At 42.5% G+C, this 16,741-nt stretch overlaps 1 protein-coding gene across 8 annotated transcripts in view; it reads left to right on the forward strand.

The window, feature by feature from the left end:
* shank2b (SH3 and multiple ankyrin repeat domains 2b) overlaps positions 1 to 16,741 on the forward strand; it is a 236,034-nt gene that overhangs the window by 196,839 nt on the left and 22,454 nt on the right. For all 8 annotated transcript variants that reach the window (XM_085907072.1, XM_085907074.1, XM_085907071.1 and 5 more), the window contains 3 exons: positions 3,555 to 3,667; positions 5,677 to 5,782; positions 7,501 to 9,994. In XM_085907072.1, the coding sequence (XP_085763198.1) occupies positions 3,555 to 3,667; positions 5,677 to 5,782; positions 7,501 to 9,994 (2,713 nt within the window). The remainder of the gene's footprint in view (positions 1 to 3,554; positions 3,668 to 5,676; positions 5,783 to 7,500; positions 9,995 to 16,741) is intronic.

Raw genomic sequence — 16,741 nt, forward strand, 5'->3', positions numbered from 1 at the left:
CATGAAGGCCCCTAGCTCAATGCTAAATGCTAACCAGCAGCCTGCAATATTTGTTTACCTCTCGACAGGGAAGAGGTGGTGGTGCTCCACACTCCAAATGGCTGCTCCACTGTAGTTTTCTTCTTTTTAAACATTGTGAATATTGACTGCAGTGCAGATCAATGCATTTCTAGAGGGTAATTCATATTTTGATTAGTTTGTTACTCTTGCTATTGGAATTCCCCAAGAATAGGAATTAATTGGTGAGAGTTAATTGGCGTTAAGAAAAACATGTACCGTATTTTTCGGACTGAAAGTTGCTCGGAGTACAAGTCGCATCAGCCATAAAATGCACAATAAAGAGGAAAAAAAAGATATATAAATCGCATTGGAGTTTAAGTCGCATTTTGGGGAAAATTTATTTGACAAACTCCAACACCAAGAACACACATGAACCAGCAACAACAGGCTAAACGATACGGTATGCTAACGTAACACAAACGAGGAGCTGAGAACGGGCCTGACATAACATTAACAGTTATTCAAATAACTATAATATAAATAACACGTTTATCAAACCATGTGTCACTCCAAATCATTAAATTCATTGATCGAATTTGTCGTCCTTTCTGTAAACTGCACTCCAAATTGTCCCTAGGTGTGAGTGCGAGTGTGAATGGTTGTTCGTCTCTGTGTGCCCTGCGATTGACTGGCAACCAGTTCAGGGTGTCCCCCGCCTACTGCCCGATGACGGCTGGGATAGGCTCCAGCATGCCCGCGACCCCCGTGGGGACTAAGCGGTTCAGAAAATGGATGGATGGATAAATAATAAGTTTATCACACCAGCTGTCACTTCAAATCATTAAATCTTCTGACTCCGGAAGTCAGTGAATGGAACTCATTGTCAGTGAGGCTCCAATGATTCAAGATTCAAGAATTTATATTGGCCATGTTTGAGCATGCCAAAAAAGGAATTTGACTTCGGTACATCTCAGCCCCTGTTCAACATTTAGCTGACTAACAACACTCAGGACATGCGCGAAAATTGACAAATATTCTCAAATGCCCCCTGATCTTAAACTCCCTGGGGTTTCCACAGAGATAGTGCGCCCTCATGTGGTTTAGAGTGAAAATAACATGTGAAGTGATCAACTATACTCGTAAGTAATGTGTTGATGATCAAGTAAAAATTTGTAAATAATTTCACATCAGTCACTCTAAGTATAAGTCGCCCCACCACCCAAACTATGAAAAATAATGCGACTTATAGTCAGAGAAATACGGTAATTCCAAAGTCATCAGCCACTGCGCGAAAATTGACAAATATTCTCAAACATCCCCTGATCTTAAACTCCCTAGAGTTTCCACAGACATAGTGCGCCCTCGTGCGGTTTAAAGTGAAAATAACATGGGAAGTGATCAACTATACTCGTAAGTAATGTGTTAATGAACCAATAAAAATGTGTGACTAATTTCACATATAAGTTGCTCCTGAGTATAAATCGCCCCCCCACCCAAACTATGAGAAAAACCGCAACTTATAGTCCAAAAAATACGGTACATTGAGACACTTTAATTTGTTATTAATTTGCAAGTTTTTACAATATTCAAATCTGGGGGCCCAAGAACCTGAATTGCGTTTTTGCCTACATTTGTATCTTTTTAAGTCAAGTCAAATGTATTTGTGTAGCCCTTATTTAATTAGAATGGAAGCAAAGTTTACTGGTGGATAATAGAAATATAATTTCTAACCTTTAAGTAGTAATCAAATTGATCAATGATTGTTTTCCAAACAAATGGGGTCTGTCTTGTACTTGCAAGACTGAACAATGTTTTCTGTCACCCCAAGCCACTCTAAGGAAAAAGAAAGGTGGTAAGTTATTATAGATAATGATACTGTATATATGATACTTTCTGCGATGAATTAACAATGCTTTTTTATTTATTGTGGTTTTTAAACTGTTGTTGTCTTTCTCAGCCACTGCATGATTTGCTGTTGTAACATGAAAGTGTGTTCAAGGATTTATGTCTGCTTGCTGTACAACACTTTGTTTGTTCTTCATTTCGACGTTTGTTTGTTTAGGATGTTTTTGAATGGTAGTCCACCAACTATTGTTTCCTGAATCTCATATGCAGGATGACAATTTTCTTTTATAACACTAAAGCCTGTATCTCACTGAGCATCGAAGGTTAGCGAGGGTTTGTGCACGGCCTGAATGTTGACTTTTTATCAGGCTTCATTTGTTTTTGCAAAGACATTTGCCAATAGCTTTAATAGTCAACAGTTTTTTTCATTTGCAAGTCTTTGCAACCTTTTAGGAACCAGGAATACCAACATTTGCTACATGCACACTCGTGATTACGTGAGATACAGGCTTAACATAAAAAAACTGTCCAAAAACCTGCCATGCTGAGCAATGTAAAGTGTTTAAGATTGTGTTTGTATGTCAGCAAAACAGATGCCAAACAAATAAACATTCTCTGTGAGTCAATGTTTGTTAATTAGGTCTGACCTAAAAAAAAAAAGGAAATCTTCTGTCATTTCTTCTTCTTTGTGCGTGTGTTTATTCTATTTTAGAATTCTATTCTATTTATTCTATTTTATTCCTCCTATTCCCCCTGTGTCACCGCGGGCATATATTTCTGTGGGTTGGTACAGTACACGTGTGCACATTTTTGTGTGTGAGGAGAAAGGTTATTCCAATAAAAAAAATAAAAAATGTTCAGTCAGAGATAGGTTGCCAGGGCAACCATGTTACATGTTTTGTGATGATGTATCTGAAATCCAATTGGGAGGCAGCTTCCAGAGAAAGGAAATGTTTATTTTTACGTGTGTGCGTGCGTGTGTAGTGTATGGATGGTGTGTGACTGTGCTGAATGTAGTAAATGACTTAACGTCATTGATGCTCCTTTCCTTCCCTTTCCTTCCTTCCTTAAACCTACCCACCTCTCCCCATTCCTCTCCTCTGTGTATAGATGCGCAGAAGAAGAGGATTGTTTTCCGAGTCACTCTAAGTAATCGCACCTCGTAATGCATGGAAGCTTTCTAGATACGAAAGAGAAAAGTCAGGGAGGTGATGTGATGCTAGATCAGGGCTAGCATGTAGCATCTTTAAGCATAACATATGAAGTGGGCTCATTCTAATGGCATCATCGCAGAGGGAGTTCAGTCCAGACAAGTATGCTGTCGATATCTTTTACATGTCGGATTCAACAAAAAAAGACAGACCAGACAGAAAGCTCACGGCATACTTGATAGATGAACAATTAATCCTCTTTTGGTTTGACTGAGGAAGAACCCTAATAGTTGGATGATGCTATTGAGTCGGCTGCTTGAAAAGACTTTGCACGGCTTTCAAGGCTTGACACACCAAGACATTTCATCTCAGTACACTTGCTCCCCTTGTACGTATTACGCTAGTGTTTTCTGTTGCAGCTTCATTCGCAACTTAGTGTGGAAAAAGGAACCCAGTGAATGATTAGCTTGTATTTGGCTCACGAGAAGCTTTGCAAACCAAAAAACAGCTAGTTTGCCCTTTGTTTGTTCATGAAATCATGAATTGCTTTTGTTACAGATAGGGTTGAAGAGATGACCCATGGCCAGAAGACATCACCAATTGATATGAAGATCGCAACAATCAAGCCACGGCCATCCAGTCGCTGCTTGATTACACCCACTGAACTAAATGTAAGATACCACAACAAAACTAACTAGAATTTGAAATTTCTGGAGAAATTGCGTGTGAAGGCGAAATGGTTAAATAACTTTTTGGGGAATACTGCGGAATTATTTTGAAACGAGTTGAATTACTTGGGAAACGTAGAATTTAGAGGTGAAAAACGGAATTTTTGAGAATTTGGTGGAATTTCAAATTTGAAAATGTGGAATCTATGGGAAATGGGAATTTGCGGAATAGGGAGGAAAAAGATGAAGAGTTGAAAGTTGGAATGGGTTGAATCGGTTGAAAAATGTGGAAATTAGAGGTGATAAACAGAATTTTGGACAATTTGGTGGAATTTCAAATTTGAACATGTGGAATTTATGCAAAATGGGAATTTAGGGAATAGGAAAGATAAAGATGAAGAGTTGAAAGTTGGAATGGGTTGAATCAGTTGAAGAATATGGAAATTAGAGGTGAAAAACGGAATTTCTGAGAATTTGGTGGAATTTCGAATAAATATAAATATTTCGGTTCAATTTAGGCCACTTCCGGTTTAGCTGAGGTCACTTCCGGTTTATTTGGGTCACTTCCGGTTCAATTTAGGCCACTTCTGGTTTAGCTGAGGTCACTTCCGGTTTATTTGGGTCACTTCCGGTTCAATTAAGAATGATTTTTAGATGAATTTTAAGGAACAAATTTGTTAATTACGCAAAAACGGTAAATGTTATGAACAACAAAAATGGTAGCAAACATGCCGTGAATTTTTGGAACGTGTGAAAGTTGGAATGGGGTGAATCGGTTAAAGCATGTGGGAGTGGTAAGGTGTCTAAAAAGTGGGAGGAATAAGTTGTTTAACTAGAATTTGCCATTTCTGGAGAAATTGCGTGTGAAGGCGAAGACACTTCACACTATACTATATTACAGGAATCGAACTCACAACGTTGAGGGCGTTGAGTCTGATGCTCTACCTACTGAGCTAAACAGTGACTTACTATTGATGCGGTGGAATGATGCTAAATGATGAGAAATAAAATGATTAAATGAGAAATAAAAATGGTAAATTATTTATGATGATGATGTTGAATAAAATAATTATTAAAATATGTGTTAAAATTAAATGAACAAATGAATGAATAAAAAATAACAGCCAAGTGAGATTCGAACCCCCTCGGAAAAATGGCTCGCGTTGAATGTGCCATTAAGAATGAATGGGGGATTTTAAGGCACAAATTGGCTAATTACGCTAAAACGGTAAATGTTATGAGCAAATAAAATGGTTGCAAAAATGGCGTGAATTTTTGGAATGTGTGAAAGTTGGAATGGGGTGAATCGGTTAAAGCATGTGGGAGTAGTTAGGTGTCAAAAAAGTGGGAGGAATAAAAAAGTAGAATAACAATTCTAGAAGAAAAATAAGAAGAAAAATAAAGTAGAATAACAATAGTGTGAAGGCCTTTGCCTTCACACTAATAATAATAATAAGAAAAAATAATAAAGTAGAAAAACAATAGCCTTCACGCACTTCGTAAGAGTTTTATGAAGTTTAAATTATAACAGGTACATGTTCACAAAATATTTCTGTTGTATTTAGCCTCGCACAAATCTGCTTGGTTCTGGAGCTGCAATGGATGGATTCTTTTTGCATTCATTTTAATCAGGAAAAGTGTGGGAACTAAAGTTCCGTTGTAACTGAAGCCTGATTCCCGCAGTCTGAACATAAGTCTGTTGTTATCCTGATTTCCCCCTCTTGACACTCTTAAGAACATTCCAATTGTCGTAATAGCTACAAACTACAAAGATCATTTTGTTAGATATTTCTGCCATGTATTCAGATTGAATGTTTGGGCCACTCTGATCTCAAATTGGCAATATTTAACATGTTGAATTGTTTTGACCCAACTTCTCGTCATGTGTGCTTCTGGATGACCAAGACAAAAATAAAATTGATTAAAATCATGTCAGGAGATAAGGTTTACAGTGTTAAACGTTCAAAATGCTTGTTTTCTCTGTATGTTAGTAACAATTTTTATGTTTGCAGTCCATGTACCATGACCGCCAGGGAGTAGCAGTGGTCCCACCCACTGTGCCAGGGGCCTTTCTGGGGTTACCAGAGAAGGGCATGCCTAGGAAGCAAAAGTCCATAGGTGTGATTACATTTGAGATGTTTATGTATTGTGTAACACTGATCACGTGTAACCTGAAAAATTGCAGTAACTTGTGCCCTTGTACATTATCAACTGTACTGTAATGCTCAGAAGTCTTGTTCTTGCTCTGTGTGCAACAATTATATTAAATCTTGTAAATTAGATATGATTATGTTATAAATTATACTAGAGTATAAATTAGATATATAAATTAGTATGATGTTGGCTAAATCGGCGAACTCTCCATTAAGGAATGTTGTTATTAAGATGCTGAATCGTGGTCATTGTTTTGACACTGTGTTGCTGCGCAGATGTTGTCCATAACTACGTAATGAACAATATTCATTAGGCAGCAAAATTAAAGAACAATTTCTTACATTATATTCCTTGATTAGTTACATAACAACCGGTCTTTTAAATTTGACACTTAAAAACTGGTATGCTGAAAGAGTAGCGCATCTCCAAGGTCTTATCTGTCACTAAAAGTGTTTTTGTTGACAAATGCACGCGGACCTTCCATATCTATTAGATGGCTGGATGGTGTATAGATTTTGATTCAAGTTTCTTGTTAACATTTTGATTAGAACTTTCTCATTATTGTCTTTTTTTTCATTGAAAGTTAAGATAATTTGTAATGATTTTCTGAGTAAGAGTGCCATGCGCTTTAGCTTTACTTTACATTGATATTCTCTGCTTGTACTATTAAGTGTAAAAAAAGAGGTTCACCACATTATTCTATACTAACCCTAATTATTATGTAAAAACAATACCATAATATAAACCCATATTTTAGTAGTTGTGCAATTCATTCATTGTAATATCAATTTGTGACCATCTATATATTTATTTCCTTGTTTTATATCAATTTATTTATTTACTGTATTTTCCAGATTAAAAGGCGCATGGGATTATAAAGTGCACCTTCAATGAATGGCCCATTTTAAAACTGTGTCCATATATAAGGCGCACCGGATTATAAAGTGCATAAAATAGAAGCTATACTGCAACAAACTGAGGTTGACTGGGGTTGCGGTATGCATCCACTAGCCAATAATCAATGAGCCCTCTGTAAACAATCGCGTTTCTCCAACTATCCTATAAAATGATCAGAACTGACTAAAGTTCAATCTAAACGCATTGGTACTGCTCACCTATGTTTTCCTTCCATATCGATCCGTAAATTTACTTGAAACATTAACAGACCAGTCTATTTTGACATGAAATAGCCCCGTGCGTAAAGCAGCTATCACTATAGCATTAGCCACCCGCAAACTCCCATGAGCCTTAGCTTGCAGACTCCCATGAGCTTCGGCAAAGTGTAAACAAATCGCGTTTCTCAAACGAGGGCTTATAAAATGATCGGAACTGACTAAAGTTCGATCTAACACCTTGGTACTGCTTACCTATGTTTCCCTTCCATATCGATCCGTAAATTTAGTCGAAACATTATTTCAAAGCAGCCTATTTTGAACTGAAAATTTTGGTAGAGCACTGTGTACAACCAGTATGAATCAACAACTTCATCAAATGATCCATATATAAGGCGCACTGGACTATAAGGCGTACTGTTGGCTTTTGAGAAAATCTTAGGTTTTTAGGTGCGCCTTATAGTTCGGAAAATACGGTACTTAGTTAATTACTTATTATTTTTTATGTCTATTTGGAATGGTCTTACCATATTCTATATCTGTATTTACTTTCTGTTCACTTTCTTAAAGGTACAACAGAGGAGGAAAAACAGGCTTTCCTTACACCACCTCTTCTTAAGTTCTCCCGTAGCCTCTCCATGCCAGATACTTCAGAGGATATCCCTCCTCCTCCAGCCATTTCTCCCCCCTCACCACCTGCCTACAACTCCCCAGCTGTCTCAACACCCAAGAGTTACGGTACCACAAGACCCAGCTTCACCCAGAACCCACCTAACGTAGTGACAAGTATTAGTAGAACCTCAGATATTGGTACATTGAGGAGAGGTTATCACAGACAGAGTTCAGAGCATTTTGAGAGCCCGCGCACTCGAGGGCGTACGCCCGTGCCCGAAAACCCTTACTCTGAGGTAGGCAATAAAAATTTGTATGTGCCAGCAAAACCAGCCCGAAGAAAGGGCATGCTAGTAAAACAGTCAAATGTTGAGGACAGTCCAGAGAAAACATGTCATATGCCAGCAAGCCCATCGGGCCCAGTTTCCATGCCTACGACACCTGTTGAGCGAACATGCTCTTCCATTCCCATTCCGACCATCATTGTCAAGGAACCATCCACTAGCAGCAGTGGCAAGAGTAGCCAAGGTAGCAGTATGGAAATTGAGCCCACCACTCCAGAGCACCCATCTCTAATGCCAACTGTTGGTGGAAGTGGTGGTTTGCGTCCTGAAGACCCAATGTCTCTCGGCAACCCATTTGCGGCAGCTATTGCTGGGGCGGTACGAGATCGTGAGAAAAGACTTGAGGCAAGAAAGAACTCTATTTCTTTTCAGTCAGTAGATATGGGGGATGATGATTTAATTGGCCCTACACCAACACCTCGGCTTCGACAGTCAAAGTCCATTGATGAAGGCATGTTTGGTAGTGACGAGCGACTTAGGAGGATGATGGCTCCAGCAGTCCACCTTGGACCTCCTGTCGGGGGAGGCAGTGGAAACATGACAGATTTCAACACTCCAGAGCCCACAGTTGTTCGGGAGCCTCTAAACACTAAAACAGGACAATGTCCTAACTTGGACAGCCCCGTTAGTCTCCCAGCCACACCACCAAAGAGCCACTACAGGGCCAATGGAACCTACCTTCATCCTGTCACTGGTAAACCTCTTGACCCTAATTCTCCTCTTGCTTTGGCCCTTGCAGCTCGTGACAGAGCAATGAAGGAGCAACAAAATCATCATCAAAATCAGCAAAATCATCCTCAGGTTCCGCAAACTCCCAAACATGAAGCCCATTCCCTCCCCCTGCAGCCAAGTCACAAACCAGATCTTAACCAGCCACTCTTTATTGATACCAAGTTGCGGTCTGGGATTGAGACGAGTTTTGCTGCAATCTCCTCTGCGACCATGGGTCGTCCAGGTCGAGGCGGCTTGCGGAGGCAAATGACTGAGCAGAAATACAAGTCTGACGCACCCCAGGAAGAGCAACAGCATAAGGCAGTTGAAGAGAGGAGAAGTGCACCAGCAGATGTGGCTGACACTCCTAAATCAGCTGGGCTCTTAATGGTTCACACCAGCACAGAGGCAAGCAACAAGTTAAATACTCAAGAGTTGGAAGGGCAGGATAGCAACAAGCCATCTGAGCTTAAAGACCCCAATCAACCTGATCCTTGCAGTGGCCCATTATTGTCTATTAATCCTCAATCCTCCTCAACACGAAGACGCAGCATTCCTCTCGGGGAATCCTTAGATGAGCCTGTGAAGCTACCCTTCCGGATCCCCCCTCCTCCTCTGGCGTCAGTTGACATAGATGAGGATTTTGACTTTGTAGAGCCACTCCCACCTCCCGTAGAGTTTGCAAACAGCATTGACATCCCTGATGACCAAGCGAGTGCCATTGCACAAATGCTTCAACAACAGAGAAGGAATGGGGGTCCTCTGCTCCCCCCATATAATGTCCATGCCCCTCCACTTGTTGCTGATCAACACAAACGAGTGACAAACAGTATTCCCCCTTCATATCCTCCTCCCCCACCAGACCTAGAATCAGGAATCGGGGACTCTGGAATCGAAAAGGTAGACAGCCGCAGCAGTGGAGATCCTCAGCACATGGAGACTACCAGCACCGTGTCAAGCATCTCCACCCTTTCGTCAGAGGGAGGCTTCTGTGACACTACCCTGGAGAGCTTTTATGCTACTGCAGATGGGCATTCCTTCCTGGTGGATAGACCCCCGGTACCTCCCAAACCGAAAGGAAAATCAGTCATCAACAAAACTTCACTTTACCATGACGCCCTAATTGAAGAACCACCAGAATCTTATGGGTCCCCACCTCTGGCTCCTCAGGCTCAAACTTCATCCTCTGTACCTCCTAGGACGCCCACTCAAAGGACATCAAAGCTGTGGGGTGATCAACCCCCTGAGCTTCATAGCCCCCCATCGCCACCAGACATCAAGAACACAGTTATCACAGAGTTGAGCTCCATTCTGCAACACATAAATTGCGATAGGCCACCCAAGTCAGGAGAAAGCCTCGACTCCCCCACAGGAAACCAAGAGGCCTTTGGAACAAGGTATAAAATGACTCACTTCTTTTTCTTTTTTTTTTCTTTTACTTTTTTACTGCTGTGGCATTGCTTGATATAATTCTCATTTAGTCCTTTGTTAAGTTCTTGCTAGGGCTGACATCTGCTGGTCAGTTGGTTTGATGTTTAGTCAACAAGGACCCTTGTCCGACCAAATTCTTATTGGTTGAACAATCGCTGATCACGGGATGACAATGATTTGGGATTAAACCATTATTATGGGTGGGACCGGCTATACAATTGACTCTAAATTAAAACAATACTGTATTATATTTAAATAAGACATGTATTTTCTTAATAAATATAACAATCAAAAACTCAGACATGAAATAATTTGCCCTCTATTTTTTACTTCACCATTTTGAACTGTAACCAACAGGAGAGACTACTGCGTTGGGTGGCGCTGGTGGCCTACCCAACATTTTGTTGGCCGTCATGATTAAAATTGTTACCCGATCATTCTGCGAGTGATAATTTACACCCTGATCAGACTGATATGCGGCGCGTGTGCGTTGTCATGCCAGCAGAACCCGGTAACGATGCTGAGCTAAATCCCTCTTTTTAGCTTGTCTGATTTAGATCCATTAACCATGTTGCCACATTTCATTGCTTGGTCCAATTTAGCGTTGTGGTAAGGACTAGTCAGGTCAAGAGCACGTAGTGCACTGTAGCTGATTTAAATATCCTATGTGTTTTTGCCTCAGCAACCAATCCCATAGGTGAAAATTTGGACTCAGAGTTTTTGGGATTGACTACACCCCTAGTTTGTCCGCCAATTTCAAGGTGGGGGATCTTGAGAGTGGACCTATTTAGGTGATCATTGTTGACAACATCTGTCAACAGTATTTGCCAAAGCTACAACAGATAATACCACCTTTCATTTGTTTATGTTACGTCAGATCGTGAGGTCTTCCAGGTTGTTTTGGGTTTATGACAAGGTAGTCACGTAGAATATATGCTGATAACAGCTACAGCTGCAAGAATATTCTTGTTGCGTTATTTATATATTTGTAAAAGTAGTATTGCAGTATTTAAATATTTTTTAATAATTGCACCCATCACACCATACCTCTGCTTTTTCAAATGTTATGCTTTACTCTCGCAGAATTTCTTTGGGCGTTAGGTAGCAATTTACTGGGCCTGAATTAACACCACAATAGGAGAGCAAAGGCACGTCTTTCTACCTAGGGAATAGGATCCATATTCCGGGATGGGTTTAGATTTAATGCCAGAAGTGGATCAATGAGATTTGTTGACAGCTTCAAAGTAGTCCTTTTTGCCAATATTTTGAATGAATGTCTCATTTTGCAGGTTTGGAAACTTTAAGATAAGTCTGTCTTAATGAAAGCGTGTCCTCAGACCAGACTGTGGGAAGACTGTTCTTTGTTGGCTTGAGAGATTCCAATAAATTACCAGAAGTTATCAAACGTTTGTGAAAGCCATCAAGTAGTGATGTCCCGATAAAACATTTTGGGCTTACGATCCGATTTTATTAGGATGAGCTCTTTTTGATACCGATCCACCCGTCCTTTTTTTTTTTTTTACTTCAGCTCTAATGTGCATAAAGAATCATATATGGCTCACTTTCGTGTTTTGTGACACGTACATTAAATTGAACAGTCATGTTTCGCTCTTTTTAAATAAACCTACAAGTCAAGTCATAATAAAGAACAAAATAATATATTGGTGAGTCGTCACCTTATCGTGGTGGAGGGGTTTGCGTGCCCCTATGATCCTGGGAGCCATGTTGTCTGGGGCTTCATGCCCCTGGTAGGGTCACCCATGGCAAAAAGGTCCTCGGTGAGGGGCCAGACATAGCACGGCTCACCAAAGCCCCTTATGATGAGAAACAAAAATGGACTCAGTTTTCCCTCGCCCGGACGCGGGTCACCGGGGCCCCTCTCTGGAGCCAGGCCTGGAGGTGGGGCTCGAAGGCAAGCGCCTGGTGGCTGGGCCTTCGCCCATGGGGTCCGGCCGGGTATAGCCCGAAAAGAAAACGTGGGTCCCCCTTCCCATGGGCTCACCACCTGTAGGAGGGGCCAAAGGGGTCTGGTGCAAAGTGAGCTGGGCGGCAGCGAAAGGCGGGGACCTTAGCGGTCCGGCTGCAGAGGCTGGCTCTAGGGACATGGAATGTCACCTCTCTGGCTGGAAAGGAGCCCGAGCTGGTGCGTGAGGCAGAAAAATTCCGACTAGACATAGTCGGACTTGCCTCCACACATAGTTTGGGCTCTGGTACAAGCCCTCTTGAGAGGGGCTGGACTCTCTTCCACTCTGGAGTTGCCCACGGTGAGAGGCGTCGAGCAGGTGTTGGCATACTTATTGCCCCCCGGCTGGGCGCCTGCACATTAGGGTTCACCCCGGTGAGCGAGAGGGTAGCCTCCCTCCGCCTTCGGGTGGGGGGACGGGGTCCTGACTGTTGTTTGTGTCTATGCACCGAACGGCAGCCCAGAGTACCCACCCTTTTTGGAGTCCTTGGAGGAAGTGCTGGAGAGCGCTCCTTCTGGGGACTCCATTGTTCTACTGGGTGACTTCAATGCTCACGTGGGCAATGACAGTGAGACCTGGAAGGGCGTGATTGGGAGGAACGGCCCCCCCGATCTGAACCCGAGCGGTGTTCTATTGTTGGACTTCTGTGGTCGACACGGATTTTCTATAATGAACACCATGTTCAAGCATAAGGGTGTCCATGTGTACACTTGGCACCAGGACACCCTAGGCCGCAGTCCGTTGATCGACTTTGTAGTCGTGACATCGGATTTGCGGCTGCATGTTTTGGACACTCGGGTGAAGAGAGGGGCGGAGCTGTCAACTGATCACCACCTGGTGGTGGGTTGGCTTCGATGGTGGGGGAAGATGCCGGTCCGACCTGGCAGGCCCAAACACTCTGTGAGGGTCTGCTGGGAACGTTTGGCAGAATCCCCTGTCAGGAAAAGCTTCAACTCCCACCTCCAGCAGAGCCTTTCCCACGTCCCGGGGGAGGTGGGGGTCATTGAGTCCGAGTGGACCATGTTCTGCGCCTCCATTGTTGAGGCAGCCGACCGGAGCTGTGGCCGTAAGGTGGTCGGTGCCTGTCGTGGCAGCAATCCCCGAACCCGCTGGTGGACACCGGCGGTAAGGGATGCCGTCAAGCTGAAGAAGGAGTCCTATCGGGCTAGATGAGGAGCTAGATGAGGTGGCTCGGGCATCTCATCAGGATGCCTCCTGGACACCTCCCTGGGGAGGTGTTCCGGTCATGTCCCACCGGTAGGAGACCCCGGGGACGACCCAGGACGCGCTGAAGAGACTATGTCTCTCGGCTCGCCTGGGAACGCCTTGGGATCCCCCGTGATGAGCTGGATGAAGTGGGTGGGGAGAGGGAAGTCTGGGAGTCCCTCCTAAAGCTGCTGCCCCCGCGACCTGACCCCGGATAAGCGGAAGAAGATGGATGGATGGAAAGTAATATATTTTAATATTTTGCATTTTACATCTTAACAAAACTCAACTTAAGCTAGCTCAAGCACACCCGCAGCTCTTGTTGTATATTACTATTAGTTACTGCAAATATATGTTACTTGATGATATTCTCATCATAATTTACTACAGACAGAATCAATTTGAATCCAGTTGATAAAACTCAAAGAAGTGGGAAAATTATTTTGTGGAAACAGTACTGGAATTATACCAGCTCATGTTTTTTTTCAACCTCACATCTCGGCATGAGATGGGGGGAAAAAAGGAGAATAAATTATTAATTGGTGGCATGCATTTTCCATGGACAGTCCATTGCTCATCTTGGGGGTGTATAAAGTGGAAAAATGGTTGATTGCGTTCGGCAATTCTTTTTTCTATTCCAATTAAGAAAGTAAGACCAAAATGGTTACATCCATTTTTGTTCATAACTGTGAGATGCCCAGCAGCTGCTTTAGTCCTGCCTTGCATCACTCCATTCACGCTTCATGTCACATGCTACCATGCTATCCTCATTTCCATCATCTGTGCTTGGTCTGTTGACCTTACATTTGTACTCGTTTCATTTTCAGCTCATCTCCATTTACTCCAATCACCAGTAGTATCTTCATCTATTCTCTCTTCATGCTCCCCCAGTCCACCCTCACAGGTAGGGTCCATTGGCTGTTATCATGCCATACTTGTTTATTCATAATAACCATAGGTTTGGGACATGGATTGTACCATTTAATATGGCCATTTGGTACGCAGCCATAAAAAGTCAAAAGATTTGGTAGACTACAAAGTTGTTAGTAAGCCAGGAATTTATCAAAGACAAAGTTGACATAATTCATTTAGGTTTCAAAGTCAAAAGTCAAAGTCTGCTTTATTGTCAATTTCTTCACGTCAAGGCACACAAAGAGATCGAAATTACGTTTCCCACCGTCCCACGGTGACTAGACACACTACACAACACTCACATCAAATAGCACAAAGAGTAAAAACGAACAGACAAGAGCAATGAATAAGTAATAAGCAAATAACCCAAATAAATAAACAATAAATTAATGAACAGACAAATAAGAGCAGCAAAATGGAGCAAGCGCGCTAATAGCAGACAGCCAGATCATAGCGGAAAAGAACAGGACGTCATGTAGCAGAGGGTGGAGGGGGGAGGGAATTTAGGATCCGGACAACTTGGAGCACGAAGCTGTCTCTGAGTCTGGTGGTGTGGGAGCGCAGGCATCTGTATCTTTTCATCTGTTTCTTGGTGGTTGGAGGAGAGGTCCTCACTGATGTGCCCCAGGAATCTGGTGCTGCTCACTCTCTCCACCACAGCACCGTCGACGGTCAGCGGCAGGTGGTGGGTGTGACCCTTCCGGAAGTCAATGACAATCTCCTTGGTCTTGTTGACGTTCAGCAGAAGGTTATTGTCCCTGCACCATGCGGCCAAAAGGTCGACCTCAGATCTGTAGTGAGTCTCGTCGCCACCGGTGATCAGACCCACCACAGTCGTGTCGTCTACATATTTCAGCACGCGGTTGCTGCTGTAGGTCGCAGTGCAGTCATGCGTCAGCAGGGTGAAGAGCAGCGGACTGAGCACGCAGCCTTGAGTGGCTCAGCGTGATGCTGCCAGAGACATTGTTGCCCACACGCACTACTTGAGGCCTCTGACAGAGGAAGTCCAGTAGCCAGTTGTAAAGGGAGGTACTCAGGCCCAGCTTGTCGAATTTGCAAATGAGTGGAACAATGGTGTTGAATGCAGAACTGAAGTCCACAAACAGCAATCTCACATACGAGTCCCTGTTCTTCAGGTGGGTGAGGGCAGAGTGGAGGGCAGAGCAGATGGCAACCTCAGAGGACCGATTGGGTCGGAAGGCAAACTGGGATGGGGTCCACGGTGGGGGGAAGAACAGATCTGACGTGCGCCAAGACAAGCCTCTCAAAGCACTTCATGACGATGGGGGTCAGTGCCACAGGGCGGTAGTCATTGAAGCAGGAAGGAGCAGGATTTTTTGTTTGTTACTTAACACACAGTGTTTCTTGAATTTTTCAAATCTGCTCCATGCTTGTTAATATTCAGTTTTATTTGAAATAGAACAGTTTAGATACAATACAGTAGCCGCTTTTCCCAGTGTCGTCAGACCCCATCCTTTTTTCTTATCTTAAAGTTGTGTTACCGTAACTAACTGTGTTTGATCATGTAATAAGACAAACGATTTAAATGCCAGAAGTCAATGCTTGAAATTAGCGGTTAGCAGGTCATAATTTGCATTTTCCTCACTAAAATCAGGGCTGCTCTGATTGATCTGTGGCGATAACTATCAGCCGATATTAGTGAAAATGTTTGAGATTGGTGAATTTGATTAAAGGGTATGAGCAGTCGAGTCAATCTTGGTGGTACTTACACCACAACTACCTAGCTAACAACAAGCTTTTCTGACTACTAATGCGTTGCAAACTCACTCCAGAGTCTGTAACCATTACCTCCATGGTGGCAAATAAGCTACACATCCATATCATTCCTATAACGAGATATCAAGGAAGTTACTATGCTAATTGCTAAGATAAACTAATTCTGACACAACCAGCATGTTTAACACCGGAATTAAGTGCTTTTAGAAGAGTATGTTTGAGCCCTGAGTAGGATGGACGGTTGATAGTCACCTTTTACATTTGTACTTAACTTCTTGGAGCATTACCTCTCACGAAAATAAATATACAGTACTCTATGGGGGGGGGGGTGTCTAAGTAAAATTAGAAGTATTTTGATGCATTATGGGTAAAAAATACTGAATGTTGAATTGCTGAGATCAGATGTGATGGTAAACACTTTTAATGCCACTCTCCATTAAGATAAGTGTTTTCTAACGGAACGAATCATGAGTAATGCAGATGAAGTATCTTTTTTTCATGGCTTTGATACCAATGTTTCAACTAAAATAATGATGACAGCTTTCGCCTTGTGGCGCTGGTTGGGGAACACATTGCATTATGGTTTGTAGTTCATTTATGCTAACAGTGTTCATAATGTGACAAGTGTCAGTGGATTCAAAATGATTTGGTTCTCGAAGTAAATTCACCATTTACATGTAGTTCTTGTCTAAATTGAGAATTATTAGTGGGTGACTGACTGTTGTGACTCTTGAATAGAAGCAAAGCCCGTTGAAATCAGATGGTTTTGGAAGGTGGTCTGTCTCATACTTATGATGTGACGCTCAACATCCCTTTCTTATATTTTGATTTAATCCCAAGACCATATACTCCCATTTGAATACCAGCAGTTAAAATGTCAGTTTTCTATAGTAT

This window comes from Syngnathus leptorhynchus, chromosome 3 (genome assembly GCF_054491065.1).
Source record: "Syngnathus leptorhynchus isolate UIUO chromosome 3, UIUO_Slep, whole genome shotgun sequence".
NCBI classification, from domain to species: domain Eukaryota; kingdom Metazoa; phylum Chordata; class Actinopteri; order Syngnathiformes; family Syngnathidae; genus Syngnathus; species Syngnathus leptorhynchus.